This window comes from Leptonychotes weddellii, chromosome 5, assembly GCF_054177405.1.
Source record: "Leptonychotes weddellii isolate Sample4059 chromosome 5, ASM5417740v2, whole genome shotgun sequence".
Lineage (NCBI taxonomy): Eukaryota > Metazoa > Chordata > Mammalia > Carnivora > Phocidae > Leptonychotes > Leptonychotes weddellii.
In genome coordinates this window covers 4,838,668-4,859,279 of record NC_138373.1, presented here as the reverse complement: position 1 = coordinate 4,859,279, position 20,612 = coordinate 4,838,668, and the positions used below count along the sequence as shown (strand labels likewise).

General features: G+C 42.5%; 1 protein-coding gene across 2 annotated transcripts in view; it reads right to left on the bottom strand.

Annotated features, from left to right (window-relative positions):
- The window catches only part of LMTK2 (lemur tyrosine kinase 2), an 82,119-nt gene extending 67,705 nt beyond the window's left edge, over positions 1-14,414 (bottom strand). Inside the window, exon 1 of one of the 2 annotated variants that reach the window (XM_031016732.2) lies at positions 14,128-14,414. In XM_031016732.2, the coding sequence (XP_030872592.1) occupies positions 14,128-14,302 (175 nt within the window). In that variant the 5' untranslated portion in view covers positions 14,303-14,414. The remainder of the gene's footprint in view (positions 1-14,127) is intronic. The other variant, XM_031016733.2, reaches the window with a different exon arrangement.
- Positions 14,415-20,612: the final 6,198 nt, after the last annotated feature.

Genomic DNA, 20,612 nt, shown 5'->3' with positions numbered 1-20,612 from the left:
CCCCTACCCTGGGGAAAACCATGACACGGGTAATATTTTACGAACCAGAATCTTAATTAAGTTCATGGCATAGTTAGGTTGTGGAGTCATCGAGAGTGCTCAGATGTCTGTCACAGCTCTGAATCAGGATCTTCCTGCAGTCCCGGAAGCCGGCTCAGGAAGAGGCAGCATCTGGTCCCAGTTTCCCAGGGCTTCTTCCCCCATAACTGATCACTTCAGTGTCCCGCTAATATCTAAGGGAAAGGACATTCTGTCTTTCCATATGACTTCCTGTTGAAATGCAGAGAAGTGTACAGATAGATCAATGGCAGTACTGGATTCACAACGCTTAGCCAATACAATTTCTGCACAATAGGACCCAAAGGATGGGAGAAATGACCTAAATGTGTGCTCCTTACTTCCCAGGTAGGGCAGACCTTAAGTACCCTAGAAAAACATGTCTACCCTTTCCTTAAATTTTCCTACAGGACCTTGATATAGAGTCTATGGTCTCAGAAACTCTCTAGCTTCCTAAGGTCTAATTTAAATTCTTTTTTTTTTTTTTTTAAGATTTTATTTATTTATTTGTGAGAGAGAGAATGAGAGACAGAGAGCACGAGAGGGAGGAGGGTCAGAGGGAGAAGCAGACTCCCCGCTGAGCAGGGAGCCCGATGCGGGACTCGATCCTGGGACTCCGGGATCATGACCTGAGCCAAAGGCAGTCGCTTAACCGACTGAGCCACCCAGGCGCCCTCTAATTTAAATTCTTGCTAATATAATTGTAATGTATTCTTAGGCAATGTGTCTTTGAAAGTTCTCTCTTCAGAGAGGAGGCAGATTGTGATGGATGCAACCAGACTGGCCATTGGAATGGCTGGGACTCAGGGACGGGTACAGAGAATTCATTATACTCCTCTGCCTACTTTTGTGTATGTTCAAAATTCCCCATAATAAAGTTTTATTTTTTAAGTACTATCTTTGTAACAAAGCCAGAAATTGCTTATGACACTGACCTTGACAAGGTTCTATAGTACATGCAGGCAAGATTACCTAGGGTTTCCTATCTGATAATGCTTCACTGATATGTCTTTGTATTATATTTAAAAAATAAACCCAATGACAACCCAATATAACCAGGTGCCTCCAGACACTCAAGTGTCCAGCCCAAGATAAAAGATCAATAGATAATTAAAAGAGCTATGGGGGTGGGGTGTCTCCTAGCCACACAGCTGCCCCATCACCCTACTGTGAAGTCCACCAGTCAGCAAGTCCCGCCAAACACATCCTTCATTCAACAAATGTTTACTAAGCATCTTCTATCGGACAGGCATTGCTATACGTTCTGGGAATCTAGAAGACCCCACACTCACAGCTTACATTCTTGTGCAGGGAGACAGACAATAAGCAGGTAAATACATATACAGCACCTCAGACACTGATAAGCAATGTGGAAAAATTAAGCAATGGATTGGGGAGATTCATTATTTTATATAAAGTGACTGGGGAACACATTTCTGATATTACAATTAACCCAAGAAATGATAGTGGTTTAGCCCCAGGTAGTTATATAATTCATGTTGATACTTAAATAGTGCTTACTACGTGCCACGCACTACTCCAAACTCACCCAATCCCACAACAAGCCTTTGCAGTAGGTACTATTATTAGCCTCGTTTTAAAATGAAGAAACTGTAAGGGGCGCCTGGGTGGCTCAGTCGGTTAGGCGACTGCCTTCAGCTCAGGTCATGATTCTGGAGTACCGAGATCGAGTCCCGCGTCGGGCTCCCTGCTCAGCGGGGAGTCTGCTTCTCCCTCTGACCCTCCTCCCTCTCGTGCTCTCTGTCTCTCATTCTCTCTCGCAAATAAATAAATAAAATCTTTAAAAAAAATAAATAAAATAAAATAAAATGAAGAAACTGAGCAACGCAGAGGTGAAGGTGCTTCTCCAAGGTCACAGCACCTAGGTGACACTGTTACACCAATAAAGTTATCCAAAATCAAAGCTCTGTAGAAAATTATGTATGTTAAGTTGTTCTATTACGTATTATGTGTTTACCGAGAGAAGGGGTCCAGGAGAAAACACAGATGACAAAGAAGGATGCCCCTGATAACTAACCCCCAGAAGGAAGCCAGGGCTGGAAAAGGATGGGATTTAGGGCATAAATCAAGAAGGTAGTCTTAAAGAGCTGAGAAAAAGAAGAGAAAAATGACACTTGTCTATGACTCCACATATGTTTCTCAATACCTATCTGTGAATCTTAAAAGTATACACAAAATATCTGCTCAATGAGCATTATTCTTGGGATCCACAGCACTCAGCAGATTCTAAAAAGGATCCATTCCTCCACAAAAGCATATAAATCGATGGTGTTTGAAGTATTTTTCATGTTTACAAGTTTATGATTACATTTTCTAAAAGTCAGAATTATTTTTATCACCTTTAATTAAACAGTGCAACTTCATTTCATAGGTGGAGACTAAAACTAATTTTTTTAAAGATTTTATTTATTTGAGAGAGAGAGTGCAAGTGGGCACAAGCAGGGGAGGGGCAGAGGTCTCGAGAGGGAGAGGCAGATTCCCTGCTAAGCGCGGAGCCCAATGCAGAGTGCAATCCCAGGAGCCCAGGATCATGACCTGAGCCAAAGGCAGATGCTTAACCCACGGAGCCACCCAGGCTCCCCTAAACTGTTATTCTTACAAATTTTTTTTTTAATTTTAAAAACCCCATGAATGTGGGTTTGGGGCCTCTTTACAGAAGTCTGCACTTTAGCTTCCTAATTTTCAATAAACAATTATCTTTAGTACTTCAAGAATCAATTATATGACAATTACATTTAAATTTCATCTTGGGAGTGCCTGGGTGGCTCAGTCAGCTGAGCGACCGACTCTTGATTTCCCAACTCTTTAATTTCAGCTGAGGTCATGATCTCAGGGGCGTGGGATCAAGCCCTGCATTGGGCTCCTGCTCAGTGTGGAGTCTGCTTGGGATTCTCTCTCCCTCTAACTCTGCCCCTCCCCCCAGCTTGCAAGCTCTCTCAAATAAATAAATAAATAAAATCTTTTAAAAACTTTCATCTCTGTACTTTCAGATAGCAAATAGAAATAAATAGGTGCACCTGGCTGGCTCAGTCAGTTGAGCGACCTACTCTTGATTTCCGCATGAATCGTGGTCTTAGGGTCGTGGAATCCAGCCTCGAGTCGTTCAGTGTAGAGTCTACTTGAGATTCTCTCTCCTTCCTCTGCCCCTCCCACTGTGCTTTCTCTCTCCCAAATAAATTAGAAAGAAGGAAGGAAGGAAGGAAGGAAGGAAGGAAGGGAGGAAGGAAAGAAAGAAAGAAAGAGAAAGATCCAGAGGAGAAATGACTGCAATTAGTCTGTGTGCATGTGTACATCAGACAAATGAAAGCGTTCTGAGGGTACTAAGCAGTGTACTTGGTGAACAGGGGGGTCTGGCTGTTAAGGACCCTCCTTCCGGATTAGGTCTGCCACTGACTAGCAGAATGGGTTCAAATCACTACTGAACTTCTTTGGGCCTTAGTGCCTTCACCTCTAGGCTGGCACGTCAGCTTTAAAATTCTCTGTACAAGGATTTATAATTCCACAATTTTATGAGTCTACCAAGTACCTGTATGGTTAATACCAGAAATCAAGTCTTTTATTAAAGTTTTCTTTTTCTTAAAGAAAATGAAGTCAAGGGCGCCTGGGTGGCTCAGTCGTTAAGCGTCTGCCTTCGGCTCAGGTCATGATCCCAGGGTCCTGGGATCGAGTCCCACATCGGGCTCCCTGCTTGGCGGGAAGCCTGCTTCTCCCTCTCCCACTCCCCCTGCTTGTGTTCCTGCTCTCGCTGTCTCTCTCTCTGTCAGATAAATAAAATCTTTAAAAAAAAAGAAAAGAAAAGAAAATGAAGTCAAACCACAGATTTCTGGAGTGCACCCGGGCACCAGGCCTCTGGTGGAGCATTCCCAGGGGACTATTTTGGTAAGTTTGTTATTTTTCTGTGCCTCACTAGCAATCAGTGTCCTGGTGTTGCCTTTTAATAGTAGTCTGAAGTCAGAGTCAAGTGGGGCTCTGCGCTGTGACTAGCAGGCTGGATCCTTGGAAAGTAACCGTTGTTGCTGACACAGAGAACCATCCTACACAGGCACACTGCCAGGTGGAACCAGGAAGAGGAATTTTTTTTTCCTTGTGAAAGGAGCACAAGCTGAATTTATCAGGGGTTTGGGGAAGAAACTGCAATGTGAAAAATACTTTCAACTTAAATTCAGCAGCTCATCTGAAAGGCAACCAATAGACCACAAGGCTCTGGTTTTGCAATAAAAAAGTTGAAACTACAAAATTTCACAATTACTAACTGGTTAAAGTAGCTACTGTAAATGTGCAAAATGATTGCACACTCATCCTCCTCGACCTTCTAAGTCCAAGACGCCTTAGAGATTTACTTCCTATAATTAAAGGTTGCAATGTCATCATGTCAAACTCAAGTCTCCTGGGCAGTAGAGCAAACAAGGCAAAAAGACATTCTCAGGATGAACTTTGAACATGGGCCTCAAGGAGGAAAAAATCATAAACTTTTAAAAAATTAAATAACAGTGTTTTCATTTTGGATAAAAGCAACTTCCCCCTCAAAAATCACTATCATAGATGCTTGTAACTCAATTTTTTTCTCCCACCCAAGGCATACAGATGTTGCCAAAAACAACAGTCCCGAAATATCTGTACTAGTATGTGAGCCCAGGATGTTCTTAATCAAACCGGACTGATTATACAATCATTACAATGTAGCAGTTTCAGAGATTAAGTGGTGTACTTTCTTTAGCTCATCATAAGACTATTTTGTACATACCAATACATCCACAGCAAATATACAAAAAATGTATCAACTGGCTAAAAAAAAAAAGGTACTTGTTGAAACATATGAAATAGGGGCACCTAGGTGGCTCAGTCAGTTAAGCGTCTGCCTTCAGCTCAGATCACGATCCCAGAGTCCTGGGATCGAGCCCCAGTGTCGGGCTCCCTGCTCAGCAGGGAACCTGCCTCGCCCTCTCCCTCTGCTAGTGTTCTCTCTCTTTCAAATAAATAAATAGAATCTTAAAAAAAAAAAAAGATATGAAATAGGCTACAAATCCCAGGCTATGCTAAAATAAACTAGCTTAGAAAAATAACCTTTTTGAAAGCAAGACATTAATGACGTGATACTATCCTGGAAAGAAACAGCCCTGAAAGTTACTGAACAGGTCACGAATCCAGGGTTCTTGTGCTGTCGTGCACACGTCTCACCTGGGGAATCAGGAATGTCCCTGAGTTACGCCTGCTCTAGCTTCATTTCCTGGCTGGGCTGAGCTGAGCTCCAGCAGGCAAAACCCTGGTCAGTCCAGGGCTGGCACGTTTAAACCACGAGGCTCTCAGCACACAACTCTGGCATCTGTCAGGCTACCAGCTCGCAGTTTTTACCAATTATTTATACAGGATATTCATAAAACGTAAAGAGGTCATTATTTATACCAACTTCCAGAGAAGGGGTGAAATTTAAAAAAAAAAAAAGGGCATTTAGAGCTGTAACTGTTCTGCCCTGCAGTGTTTAAATTCCTTTGCGGTTATCGCATACCTACTTTTCACAGAAGATTCCTCAGAACAACATCCACATACCGTGGTCAGGAGCAGGAGTCTCTCCAGAACTCAGGTGTTGACATTAATTTTTAAAATTTAAATTGTTCTTCCTTCCTTGAGTCTCACTAGTTACCCAAGTCAACGGATTTCCATCAAATAACTGATTTTATCTTATCTCTAGTACAAGATAAAATATTTATATTGTGAGGGCAGAGAAATCACCAAAAAAGTATTATAAATCCAAATTTCCAGACCAGCCTCCAGAATTCTGATTCTGTTCGTTTGTTTGTGGTCCAAAAATCTGCATTTCTACAAATACCTCAGTGACCTTCATGCAAGTCCTGTTTTATAAAAATATCCTTTTTCCTGAAACACTCAGTTCATCAGGTACTATGGCATTTACATCAAAGCAAGGGGGTGGCCGAGCTAGTAGGAAGAATACAGGCGAACAAGATTCACCACAAATAAAAACTGCTGACGCTGGGTGATGGGTACATGAAGACCCACTGTATAATTTACTCTACCTTTGAATATGTTTGAAATTATCCAGAACAAAAAGTGAAAAGAAATGAAAAGCTCTGTAAACAGATCAAAACAAGTCTACAGCACCTTGTGAACTTTTACCAATTAAAAAATCACCAATTAAAGGAGTTACTTACAATCCTTTTCAACAATTGCCAAAGCTGACAGACCCCCCCTAAAATAATTCTAATTAAATTCTTAAGCCTAAGAGGTTTCCCTCATATTCTCAGAGATTAGGCTGCCTTTTGGGACAGTAAATCACATCTATTTTTCAAATATCTTATTGCTCTAAAAATAAAAATAACATCCCGCCAATATCATTATATCACAAACATGGGATATAGAGTGCTATGGTAATGCTGTCAGTTGGTAACAGGTGGTTAAGGGACAGGGAGAAAACATGGGCAGGGCCCTTCCAAGTCATTTGTTCCTAAGAGATCCTTCATCTTTCCAAAATCTCTTTCTCTCTTCTTCCCAACACGTAGGATTAGCTATAGGAAGGAGAAGATCAAAACCCCATTATACATGCCCTGGTAGCAGCAAGCAAATCCAGGGCCCAAATCTTGGTTTCTAATATCATTCTCCAAAAAAAGGAACCAGCCTGAAGAAATGGCTAATTCTAGGGCTGGACAGGGAAATATACAAGATGAGCCTACAGCTTCTTCAGTGTCAGAAAGTAAGAAAGTGCTTAAAAAAAAAAAAAAAGGTGGGGATGGCGGTACCAGAGCCAACTGAAGGAGCTCCCAATGGCCAAAGCTGGCACAATTTGAGCAACAAAATAAATAACCTGGTACTGGATTATAACCCCAAATGTAAAATCAATATCCATGTGTCCACTCTGATATAAATAACTGAGTAAGAAAATTAATGGGAAAGAAGAGTTAAATCGCCCATACCAAAGAATTCCAGATAAGTATATAATAAGTACTTGTCCAGGGGGTGGAGCGTAACTCACCACCCCTTAAATGTGGGCTGTACATGTATGTACCATGGAGAAGGGAAAGAAAAGAAACTTTGCAGTGGAGAAAGCTGACAAACAGGTGATCACAGTCAGGTTATCACATGACCAGTCATGTTGAAAGCATGTACTCTTGACACGATGTGATTAGAATGGCACTTTATCTCTGTGGTCTTCCTCCCAAAAACATATGACCCCGGCCTAATCAATGAGAAAAACTCCTCAAGAACTGTCAAGATCATCAAAAAAGAGGAACACGGCAATGGAGCCTAAGGAGACATGACACCTAAATGTAATGTAGTATCCTGGAACAGAAAAAGGACACTAGGGAAACACTAAATAAATATAAATGAAGTATGGACTTCAGTTAATAATCACGTATTCATATTGGCTCCTCACCACACAAATGTAAGATGTTAAGAAGAAAAACTGGGTAAAGGATACGCAGGAACTCTTTGTACTGTCTTTGCAACTTTTCTGTAAATCTAAAATTGTTCCAAAAGACAAGGTTTATTATTAAAAATAAGACAACTATAAATGGTCTCATTCCAGGCAGTGGGCTGTGGATGGATGAAAAGCAAAGTCTGCAGGAGAATGAGAGGCTGTAAGCTTACATCCTCTCCTTTTAGCTCACACACACTCTGGAGTACTGGTCTGTGAACTTCGGTCTCCGGCACCATCCTCACCCACAAACTTTACCTGAGCATCCATACCCAGTGAGATACCGTGCAAACACCAGAAATACGGAGGATATAGGACACAGTCCTTGCAGTCGGAGTGAAGAGACAAGTCTTAAAGAAATGAGTGGTATTTGCTAAATGCAAATGGTAGACTGGTACAGACAATCCAAACCTTTCTGATCAGAGCCCATCAGTAAATTTTCTTTACATTCCTTTCATTTCATGCATGCTGATTTACAAAGCATAAAAAATGTGTTAGTATACCAATATATTCTGTACCTTAAAAAGTCACATAAGTCAAAATTTTTACTGAGGCTCCAATGTTTTCATCCCACACCCCACGGAACATCTTGTTCCACAAGTGAACACTCTAGTAGGAGTTCACTGGGGAAGGGAATCTCTAGGATCTGGGCAAGAAGAAAGGTCTTGGTAGGGAGACTGGGGCAGCAAAGAGGCGAAAAGAAAAGACCAGAAAGAAAAAGACGACAGCACAGAGGTGATGGAGAAGCCAGACAACAGAGAGAATATATGGAGAGCTGGGAATAATTTACAAATGAGAAGCATATGAACTTCGCTCTTAAAAGTGCCACGAAAGGTGGAGAGTGGAGGCAGGGATCACAGATGCCCTACAGCAGAAATCTGGTTGCACTGACCTTTCCTGACCAAGTCTTCCCAAACTGGGGTCTGATGCTGGAGGCCAGGGGCTACTCTAGCCCCACATGGTCTCGGCACACCTATCTGATTGGATGGTAATTTAGGGCTTTTAAACAAACACATATTATATGGTAAAATGCAAAATCTGCCAAACGGTCAAAAATAAAAGGTGTGCCACCGCTATCCCCCCAAGACCCAAGAGGGCGGATGAGTAAAGAGTCACTCTTTTGTCGTGGGGGGAGGGGCGGGGAAGAGCGGCTGAGCACTGGCTTAGACCAAGATGGGCCAGGGAGAACGAGAGGTACTCCCCACGTTGTGGTTTGGGGCACCTGAGGCATCTGGCGTCAACAATTCTCATCTTTCCCATTTGAATCACAATAAAGTCAAATGAAATTTGGAATCTCTGCATTGTGCTAACCTTTGGGGGAAAAAAACTACCTTTTTTTTAAACACTGAGGTTATTTTTCTGATATGCCTATTCTTTGTGGCAAATAACTGTAATGCCAAGGCACAGTTCCAAATTAGTCACTTGCTAGCAATTTAAAAATACTTCACTCTAATATTTTGCTCCGACGCACTGATTTTACCGTATTTCCTCAGTTTTCTCTTACAGTGTCTTCATATGAAGGTTTACAGAAAAGTTGAGAATAGAAACTAAAAACGACCCTAGACAGGAGTGTGTTTTAGAACAGGATCATTTGTACAACTTCTCCTCTTTCTAATATTCCTTTCCTCGTGCTTGAGTAATAAATAAACCTCTTAAGGGGCGCCTGGCTGGCTTAGACGGGGGAGCTCGTGGCTCTTGATCTTGGTGTTGTGGGTTTAAGCCCCACACTGAGTGTGGATGACTTAAATAAACTTAAAAAAATAATAGTAAGATAAATAAACCTTTTAAGAAAAGGCACAGCTAAAAGACTACAAAAATACATGACTTTAAAAGAGAGGGCGGAAGCAACTCAGTCATACTCATCTCTCCAAATGACACTTTCTAAGGGCCCAGCTTAGCGGGCTGTTTTCAGGGATGCTTTATGCTGTTTGGGATCAGCTAGACCTGCATTGCTTGTGGTTCCTTTAAGTACATTAAAACCAGAAACTGTTCACATGCAAGAGCTTTAATAATCTTGACATTTAAAAACAGGTTTATTACATAAAAGTGGACTAATCCAGATCATCCTGAAAATTTCTAGCACAATTCCCCAACATTATGAATTTCAAGAAATAATAATACCAGCCTATGTATTATCCTTAAATAAGCCAGATTTCTCTGTGAAGGATCTCTTCTTCACCCATCATACAAGTTATTTTAAGTAACAAAGGTTTTTAAATCTGGTAAACTCTAGGCATGCCATGATAAGCAGCTACCACTTTGAGCTCCTTCTCTGAACCATACCACTTACCATTAGTCGATTACATGGTAACCCACCAATTTTACAAGGAAATCTGAAGCGATGAAGAAGCCTAACGCAGCAGACATGGCACACCATCCTGACATAACCCCCCACAACCCTTAGGGTAAATATCATCATCCTTTTTCTGAGTTGAGTTCTGAGAAGCTTGGAGAGGTCAAGTAACTGGCCCAAGGTCTCAACACTGTTGAAGTGGCAAGGGAAGGTCTCCCACCCAGACTGACTCCAAAGCCCAAGCTCTGTCCGTCCGCAACACCCGCTCCTCCTGTGACTGGTTCACGACTTTCACTCTTAACAGGACTCAAAGGCTGGCTTCTTTTGATACGTCCACCTACAAGGACTTCTTTGAAGACTCATTTGTTGCAGAACCCTGGCCACCCCATACAGAACATTTCATTTATGTTACAAAGTCTTTTTTGTGACATGTTACAGCTGTTATCTAAGTGACATAGCAGGCCCAAGGACTCCCTAAATTTCCAGAGAATTGCATGAACAGTCAGCACATTGATATCAGCAAAACTGTAGGGATTTGATAACTTCAATGCTGATCAGCTACAAAACTGTTGGGACAGACTTCCTATTACTGTGCAAATGAGCATATCTAGTTAACCAAAAAATACCACCAGCTGAGAGCAACTACAACATGCCCAACCGAAATCAAATCTCAAGCCCTAGAGCCATAGTACCTGAAATAATCTGCATGGAAAACCTGATGAAAATAATTTTTATTTCTCAGAAGCTACTGAAATAAACACAAAAATTCACACTTTTTGAAAGCACTTCCTTTACTGCAGAATCTTTTTCAAGATCCAAGTCTGTTTGTTTAATCTAAAACAAGAGCCCCGGTTTCACAAGCTGCTGTTTAATAAGTAGCCGAGTCCCACCGGCTTCACAGACTTCCGTGAGCTCCTTTATCTGGAACTGCTAAAAGCTTCCTCTGTACTCGGTGACCTAATATGCCACAAAACAATAGAAGTGGGTTTCCTTGTCTAACCACTATCCTAATATTAATAACAAACTGTGGACTTAGAGAATGTCTTCACAAATACAAACAGATCTTTCTTTATGATGTGAATCCCAAGAATCTTACAAAAGGTGCATAAATGTTTTCTGAGAAGAATGATCTGATAACTATGACCAGGAGAAAATAATTTCTCAACTGTAGCCTTAGTTCGGTAATTTCACCATGTGCGAAAACAGTGCATTTTTTCCCTTTATGGAAGCTTCCTAGTGACGACCAACGAGATCTCCATCTGTATAACAAAGACCCTTGCAGAAATAGACATTCTCAGGAAGAGGCCCCCAAAGAGGGCGTAAGCAACTCCCAGAGCAATAGAGAGGCCCAAAATAAAGTTCAAGCAAGAAATGCCTTCCTTGTACACCTGAAACTAATATAACACTGTATGTTACCCAACTGGAATTAAAATAAAAACTTAAAAAAAAAAAAGAAAAAGAAATGCCTTCTTGCCTGATGGGCAAAGGCAATCCACATATTTATAAAGCTTAATTATGAATGAATGGGTAAATACCCTTTTCAACTTCCAAACCTAGAAATGAATTTTGGCTGAATTTTAGTTAACTGACTCATTTCTTTCTCCATGCAAAGGTTAAATTCAAGCATTTTTTCCAATCTATTTTTGATAAGCCATGCTTTCTTCAAGGCACTATTAACCAGTCAGAAATTTAAGTAGAAAGAATGAAGGCCAAGGAGACAAAAGACACTATGCAATGGATCTATCCTTAATATGAAAATGGCCAGTCCCCCAGATAATCAAAGGCTTGAGAGTTACTATGTTTTCAACATTTAACTGCTCTTTTATCTAGCATATATGTTCAAAAGGGGTTCCTCTTTCTTAACCAGTGAGATCACTTCCCAGGATTAGTCAAAGGTTTCTTTATTCTTCTTGGCCTAATACATCTTCATCAAGAATCCATCTCCGTTACCAGAATTAACAATCTCTTTTGGATGGAAATACAAACCCCCAAATCTATGTGTGATTATGCATCTTTTCCACAGAATTTAACCTTAGATACCTGTCATTCATATGCCATATATCTAATCATATACCTTCTGAGCTACAGAATATGAAGGGAAAATCTGCAAAAGCTGCTATACATCAGCAAATATTTCTTTATGCTTTATGTCAAAATTTGGTATTTCTATTTATGGATTAATTTTCCTGATTGTTTTGTTTTACAACGCTCCCAAAAAAACTCAGATTTTATGATTCACACCTCCATAAAACAGTGGAAGAATGGAATAAAAATCATGTTAAGAGGTTTATAGGCAGACACATTTCCATGGGTTCTCACATAGAACCTGTTTTTCAAAAAATATAAAAATTTAAGTGCAAAGTCATCTGGAAACTTCTTGAATCCCTCTCACTAAATACTCTTTGTCCACTATCCTACTCTAGTGCTAATTTTGAATTTCACCATCAGTTTCTTTCAATATTAACATCAACATCTTTCCATACAGTCTTTTATAACTTCCCAGGTACTTTCTGTGACTCTTATCTGGGGAGCATATACTTCTAATAACATTCATTTTTCTTATCTATCAGATCAGAAAACAGAAATCACCTAACAAATATTTGATATAAGGCAGTGGCAAAAATTCAGCCATACGTTACATGGTACAATGGTTAACAGTTAATACTCAAAGGGCACTCAATGACATAACCTGGTGTAGCTCTGGAAACAATTATACATAACTTTCATTTACTGGGGAAGGTAACTTCCACATTGTGTACTCAGTGAACATGATTTAAAAATAACTTTTTTTTTAAATCTTTTTTTTTTTTTAAGATTTAATTTATTTATTTGACAGAGAGAGACACAGTGAGAAAGGGAACACAAGCAGGGGGAGTGGAAGAGGGAGAAGCAGGCTTCCCACGGAGCAGGAAGCCCGATGAGGGTCTCGATCCCAGGACCCCGGGATCATGACCTGAGCCGAAGGCAGACGCTTAACGACTGAGCCACCCAGGCGCCCTTAAAAATAACTCTTAACCTCAGGAGTATGCCTAAACACTTATAAGGCTTTAAGTGGGGAAGTGGAAAAATCACACAACTAGGGGAATTCAAGACCTGGGTATTTGATGTAGCTCCGCCTACAATTTAGCTGTGTCACCTTGGGTAGGTCATTTGACCCCCAGGGCCTCAGCATCTTCAACTGCAAAACAAAGATATCAGACTCAATTTTCTTTGAGGTCTCTTCCAATATTAAAATTTCACGAATCTAGGAAATTTCAGTCTCTCCTTATTAAAGGTAAGCACTAGATCTTAACCCAGATTTTTTTTTCCTTTAAAAAAAAGAAAATAGCTGGGGCGCCTGGGTGGCTCAGTTGGTTAAGCGACTGCCTTCAGCTCAGGTCACGATCTCAGGGTCCTGGGATTGAGCCCCGCATCAGGCTCCCTGCTCAGCGGAAGCCTGCTTCTCGCTTTCCCACTCCCCCTGCTTGTGTTCCCTCTCTGGCTGTCTCTCTCTGTCAAATAAATAAATAAAATCTTTTTTAAAATAAAAGAAAAAAGAAAATAACCCAACTTGGGATGCTTTCCTGGGGTAAAGTTTTATCTGGGAGAATAAACCACAACTGAAAACGATGTCTAGAAAATGGGAAGAAAAAAAGAAAATCACACCCTGACGTAGCTAAAATAGAAACTTCAATCACCCTTGGGCCATTCTGTCAATAGTTATTCAAAGGCTGCTACTCTAATCACTGCTTCCTAAAATAGAAATATTTACAGAGTTGTCTCCTTCTCATTCCCAGAGATTCAATCCCAATAAAAAGCACAGAGTCCAAAATCAATTTACAACTTCAGAACAAGTTGCAGGGGGCGAAGGAAACTCGCAACACATCTCACCAAGTCATTTGCATTTAAGTAGGATTAGAGCTAAGAAACGGTTCTTATTATAAGATGTGAGAAACGCACAGGAGGCAGGTGACATCTGAAAGGGAAGCAGAACTGCCAGAAAGGGATGTAGGCTGAGGACCTTCGGGCAACAGGTTCAGAGCTGGTACCGCAGCCTACCCCGGGAGAGGTCGATCCCTGCCACCCCGCTCGCCGCCCTCCCGGGGCCCAACCGCATCGCCTCGCCCCCGCTTCGGCCCTGGAGAGGCTGCCCGCTCCCCCACCCCACGCCCCTGCGGCAGAAACCTCCCTAATCGCTCGCTTCCCCGGGCCTCCCGCCCCGGCAGGCCCTCCGATTCCTCGGCGCCGACGCCGGACCGGGCCCGGAGCTTCCTCCCCGGCCACCCCCGTCGCAGTGGCCCCGCAGCCTGGGTTCCCGCAGCCCCGTCCCCGCAGCTGGCCCGCTCACCTGCACCTGTTTGCGGAAGTGGCGCGGCCCCCGCACTGCCGGCGGCCAGGAGCAACAGCGGCAGCAGCAACGCCGGCGGCCCCGGCATCTCGCCCACGGCGCGGCCCCGGGGCCGGCTCTCGGGTCGCCTTCCGTCGGTCCGTCCGTCAGTCGGTCCTGCCTGCCTCAGCGGCATCCGCGCCGGCTGCTCCTGAGCACACGTCGCTTCGGCCAAACCTCAGCCTGGCTCCTGGTCCGCACCCGCCGCCCGGGCCACAGAAACACCATCCTTCCCGCCCGCCCGCCCGTGCCGCCGCCGCCGCCGCCGCCCCCTCTCAAAAGCAGCAACGGCAGCAGCCCTGCGGAGCCGCGGGCCAGGGCAGCCGCGCTCCCGCCGCCATGATGGGCTGCGTCATGTGACGTAGGGCGGGGGCGGGACGCCGTGACGAACAGCCCAACCAGCCAATTGTCAGTTCCAAACCGGCTGGAGCGGCCCCGCCCACCATCCTGAAAGAGGGAGGGTGGCCGCCGGTGCGCCCCCTGCAGACGGAGGAGTGCGTGGGCAGCGGGTAATGCCGACAATTATTTTAATTTTTAAAATACAGGGAAGTATGGAGGAGACAATAAAAAGCAGTCAGAATCCATATGAATCTTTTTTCAATATTTTAAAATGAGCAAAAGTAGGCCTGTGTTGTCTTCTGCCTTTTTTACTTGTCATAGCCGTTTTACTCCCCTCTCCTTAGGTTGACCTACACATCCTATCAGCCATCAAGGATACTTGGGCTTCCATTTCAGTTCAACAAGAATAGAATGGCTCTCCCTTCACACCCACTGACTCAGCTCCTGAGCTCAAGATGTTCCCTTTGCCAAGAGTGCCCTTCCTGTCCTCTCGGCCACCTGGCACACTCTCTTTTCACTGTCAAGAGTCACCTAAAGGCTGACGTCATCTAAGAAGGCCCCGCCCAGCCCCAGGAGAAATGACTGGCATCTCTTAGTGCCTCGCCCTGTCCCCAGACAGAGTGCTATCCCAGCTGCCGTACATTGTTCCTGTGACTGTAAACTCCCTGAGGACAGGAACTGTGCCCACGTCAGTGGGAGTCCCCCAGGGGCTGGCACAGGGCCTGGCTCCGAGGAGTTATTTCCTGAAGGAATAGTGCCCTGTCCTGGTGCTGGGCACGCCCAGCTGCCAACCTCCCCCCAGCAAGAGACAAGGTCCAGCCAACAGGTGAGGAGAGACCATAGTCCTGCAGAAAATGTAGAGAAAGCACCTTCCAGGCAGAAGCAACAAAATAGTTAGAGGCCTGGAGGTTGGGGAAATGCTGGGCTTTTCTGGAGAATGTACTTGTACTGGTTTGTGCATGAGAGGAACTGATTTGAGTCTTATCAGATGGAGCTCTATAAACTGCAGGCAGGGGAGCCCAGTTCTCCAAACTCCTCAAATGTCCATCCTAAATGTCAGCTCTCTGCAGTGCTAAACCAGCCCTGGACACACAGACGACGCCCTGGGGAATATTTGTTGAATGATTAAGGCAAGCCAATAAACACCTAAGTAAACAAATAGCTGGAATGTGAAATACTGTGTTAAAGCGTCCCTGCCTGCCTGCTGATCTCTGTTTGGGAAAGGGGAGGTAGACAAAGGTCTCTAAAAGAGATGCAATCACCCTGTTGTGCTTCTACTTCTATGAGGAAGCTCCGGACTTGAAGCCAGGGAATGCTCATGCTGGGTGTCGGGAGGAGTCACAGTGTTTATTTGTAGCAATGCTAGCCCAAGCAAGGCCCTGCCTCATAATCCTTGTGCTTGTTAATTATAATTAAAGTGCACCCCAACAGCACCATGTCAGACCACAATCCCAAAGCAGGTTTCATTATTATTTGAGCAAAGCTCAAAGTTTAAAAAATACTTTTTTTTTCTCACTTCACAGAGCAGAAGTTAAGGTACACATTCCTCAGAGGGCGTCTAATGGAAACATTTACCCTACCATCCACCTCACCACTCGAAACTTTGCCAGTGCTTCTCTTGAAGATTTCCAGTTACAGAATGTATAAAACAATTGAAAACCTGTTTGCTTTGTTTAGTTTCACCTAGGAATCAGAAAATAGCCTTTGGCACAATTTGGAATTAGATCCCTAAGCTGAGAAGCAGTATCTTGCAGTGTGTTCCTATAGCTGTTCTTACCTGTGTGCAGCCTTTTCCAATTTTCTTCCCTGCCAGGCCATCACTTGGACAACCCTACTGGCATTCTTGTCCTGCCAGCAAGTTTGCACTGAGGGCTAGATGCTGAGGGATATGGAGTCAGTTTAGTACTAGATGAGCATGCATCTCTAGGGGTCTGGCATCCAGCAGATACTGTAAATGTTTGCAGGGCTGAGCTGGGTGCATACATGAGAGTTGTCAGTGGTATACTGGAACCAGCTGGTATCAGCTTATGAGAGCCAATTGTTAAATCTCCAGGAATTTTGCATGCCACTTGTTAGATACAGTCATTGTTAAAAATTAAATTATATACACTTACAATTAAATAAATTATATTAAAAACAAAGACAGTAGGGCACCTGGGTGGCTCAGTCGTTTAAGTGGTGGACTCTTGATTTCAGCTCAGGTCATGATCTTAGGGTCCTGGGATTGAGCCCCTAGTCAGGCTCCATGCTCAGCAGGGAGTCTGCTTGAGGATTCTCTCTCCTCCCTCTACCCCTCACCCTGTCTAAAATAAATAAATCTTTTTTTAAAAAAAGCAAAACAACAACAACAAAAAACAAAGGTAAAAAGGACAAGCACTTCCAAAATGAAAAGTAATGAGAACACTGGCAAAAATTGTCAAAATCAACTCTTCAAAACTAGAAATTAGCCAGAGGTTTGCAACAACACAAGGAGGATTTATTAAAGAAAAATGGCTAAATGTCAGTAAAAACTTTGAGTTTTATGGCATTTTCACTTGCAGTATTCCCATTCTTCTCCCATCACCTCCATGGTAGCCTTAAAAAAACAATAACCTCAAAACCACAGTAACTGTGAAAATGAGCAGCCTAACAGCTGCAAAAGAGAACAGGTTTGAAGCTTCCCTAAAAGCTGCATCCCCAGAGAACGGACAGTGTTTGACCCATCAGGCAGCTCCCTAGAAAGGCACCATTCTCAGGACTTGTCTTTATTTGATATAACTCAGAACTCCCTTAGTGCAAACATCTCTTTCCCCAGTTTGTTGAAAATAATCAGCGGTAATTGTTTAACATTGCAGCTTCCTGAGCCAGTGATACCTGTTGGCTGATCAAAAACTTAAAAGAAAAAATTAGGGGGACACCTGGGTGGCTCAGTCAGTTAAGCATCTGCGTTCAGCTTAGGTCATGATCCTGGGGTCCTGGGATCGAGTTCCGCATCGGGCTCCTTGCTCAGCAGGGAGCCTGCGTCTCCCTCTGCCTGCTGCTCCCCCAGCTAGTGCTCACTCTCTCTCTCTCTGACAAATAAAAGAAAATCTTAAAAAAAAAAATTTAGGGAATGAAGTATCAATGGGGGCTTTGAGAAGCTCCAACATATTCCTGGAAATCTAGAAAGCTATGTGCATATGCAAGGCTGTGCACATGCCCAGGAAAGACATGAGAAGGTCTAAATCATCCACCCCTGGCTGATCTTGAGGCTCTGTGCAAGCAAGATGTGAAGGCTAGGGCAAAATTTTAAGCTGCAGAGCATTGAAGGCATGCCTTAACACACATACAGAGACCCTTAGCAAAATTGAGGAGATACAGTGATCCAAGGCATTTAAGAAAACCTTCGTACAATCATTAACTAAACATTAAGCTAGGTAAACAGAGACATCAGTGGCCACACATAATAAAAAATATAGACTTTGCAGAATTAGTCCAGGAAAGTCTCTAAACAAAGAAATGGTGACAGCCCAGTTGTTGCAACAACAAACAGCAACCATAAAACCAACTCTAGGGAAGGGAGATACTAGGGAAAACTGGTTTCCAGAGTTGCCATATTATGTGATTTTAAATGTCCAGTTAAAAAAAATTTGCAAGACACAAAAACAGGAAAGTATGCACCATACACAGGATAAAAGAGCAGTAAGGAAAAACTTCCCATGAGGAAGCTGAGAAGGTGGACTTAATAGAGAAAACTTTTAAATAAATAAAAAACCTATTAAAATTTTTTTTTAAAGATTTTATTTATTTATTTGAGAGAGAGAGAATGAGAGAGAGCACATGAGAGGGGGGAGGGCCAGAGGGAGAAGCAGACTCCCTGCCGAGCAGGGAGCCCGATGCGGGACTCGATCCAGGGACTCCAGGATCATGACCTGAGCCGAAGGCAGTCGCCTAACCAACTGAGCCACCCAGGCGCCCAAAACCTATTAAAATTAATTGAAAAATAAATAAATCAGCTGTTACAAATATATTCAAGGAACTAAAGGAAACCATGTCTAAATAATTAAAGGTTGATTGAAAGACATTAAAGAAGACCTGACTAAATGGAAGATGTCCCATGTTCATGGATCAGAAGATTTAATATTATTAAGAAGGCAATACTCCCCAATTGATCTACAGATTCAATGCAATCCCCATCAAATGCCAGCTGGCTTCTTTGCAGGAACTGAGAAGCTGATCCTAATACTCATATTGAAATTAAAGGGACCCAGAATAGTTAAAACAATCTTGAAAAAAAGAATAAAGTTAGAGGACTCACCCTTCCTTATTACAAAGCTAGAGTAATCAAAATAATGTGATATTGGCATAAGAATAGACATACAGAGCAAATAATATAACTGAGAGTATATAAATAAACCTAAATATTTGTTGTCAGTTGATATTCAAGAAGGGTGCCAATACAATTCATTCATTTCTCAACAAATGGTGCTGAAGCAATACATATGAAAAGCATGAAAACAAACCTCTTCCTTATGCCATATACAAAAATTAACTCAAAATGGATCAAAGACCTACATAGAAGAACTAAAACCATAAAACTCTCAGAAGAAAACATAAATCTTCATGTTCTTGGCGATGGTTTCGTAGCTATGAACACCGCTAGCACAAGTAACAACAACAACAAAATGATAAATGGCGCTTCATCAAAATTAAAAACTTTTGTGCTTCAAAGAACACCATCAAGAAAGTGAAAAGATAATTCACAGGAGAAAGTATTTGTGAAGCATGTATCTGATAAGGTACTTGTTTTTGATAAATATAAAGAACACTTACAATTCAATGATAAGAAGAGGAGTAATCCAATTAAAAGTAGGCAAAGGATATAAACAGACATTGCTCCCAAGATGTACAAGATGTACAATAAAGAAACGAAAAGATGCTCGGGGCGCCTGGGTGGCTCAGTCGTTAAGCGTCTGCCTTCGACTCAGGTCATGATCCCAGGGTCCTGGGATCGAGCCCCGCATCGGGCTCCCTGCTCTGTGGGAAGCCTGCTTCTCCCTCTCCCACTCCCCCTGCTTGTGTTCCCTCTCTCGCTGTGTCTCTCTCTGTCAAATAAATAAAAAATCTTTAAAAAAAGAAAGAAACAAAAAGATGCTCAAAATCATTTGGCATCAGGGAAATGCAAATGAACACCACTTCACACATTAGGTGGCTCCAGTCAGAAAGACATATAATCATAGGTGTTGGTGAGAAGGTACAGAAATTGGAACCCCCTGCATTGCTGATGGGAATATAAAATAGTGCAGCCACTTTGGAAAATAGTCTGACAGTTCCTCAAAATGTTAAACGTAGAGTTATCACATGATCCAATAGTTATGCTCCTAGATACAGATCTAATATAATTGAGGACATATGTTCACAAAAACCTTGTTCATCAATGTTCACAGCAGCACTATTCACAATAGCCAAAAAGTGGAAACAACCTTAATGCCCATCAACTCATGAATGGACCAACAGAATATGGTATGTCCTTGTAATGGAATATTATTCAGCAATAAAGAACAAAAGTACTGGGGCACCTGGGTGCCTCAGTCAGTTAAGCATCCAACTCTTGATCTCAGCTCAGGTCTTGATCTCAGGGCCATGAGTTCAAGCCCCATATTGGCCTCCATGCTGGGTGGGGAGCCTACTTTAAAAAAGTAAATAAATAAAGGAGGCTACAACATGGGTGAACTTTGAAAACATAATGCTAAGTGAAAGAAGCCAGTCATAAAAGGTCATATATTATATAACTCCGTTCTCATGAAATATCCAGAATAAACAAGTTCATAGGGACAGAAAGTAGGTTAGTGATTGCCTAGGGCCAAGGCGTGGTGGTGACCGCTATTAATTCTCATTATTTTACTGCATTTTACTGTTATCTATGCTTTGAGCTTATTTACATATATCATAGTTGTATAGTGAAAATACTTTATGGTAATATACTACTGCACACATCTTCCCAACTCCAACTTCAGGGACATCATGTCGGTAGCTTGAAATAAGCCATGGGGTAAGTATTTACACTATGAAAACTGGCCAATGATACTAATTAGGGCTGTTTCCCTCCTGGAGAGCCACTTGTTACACACACTAGTGGTCTTGCCATT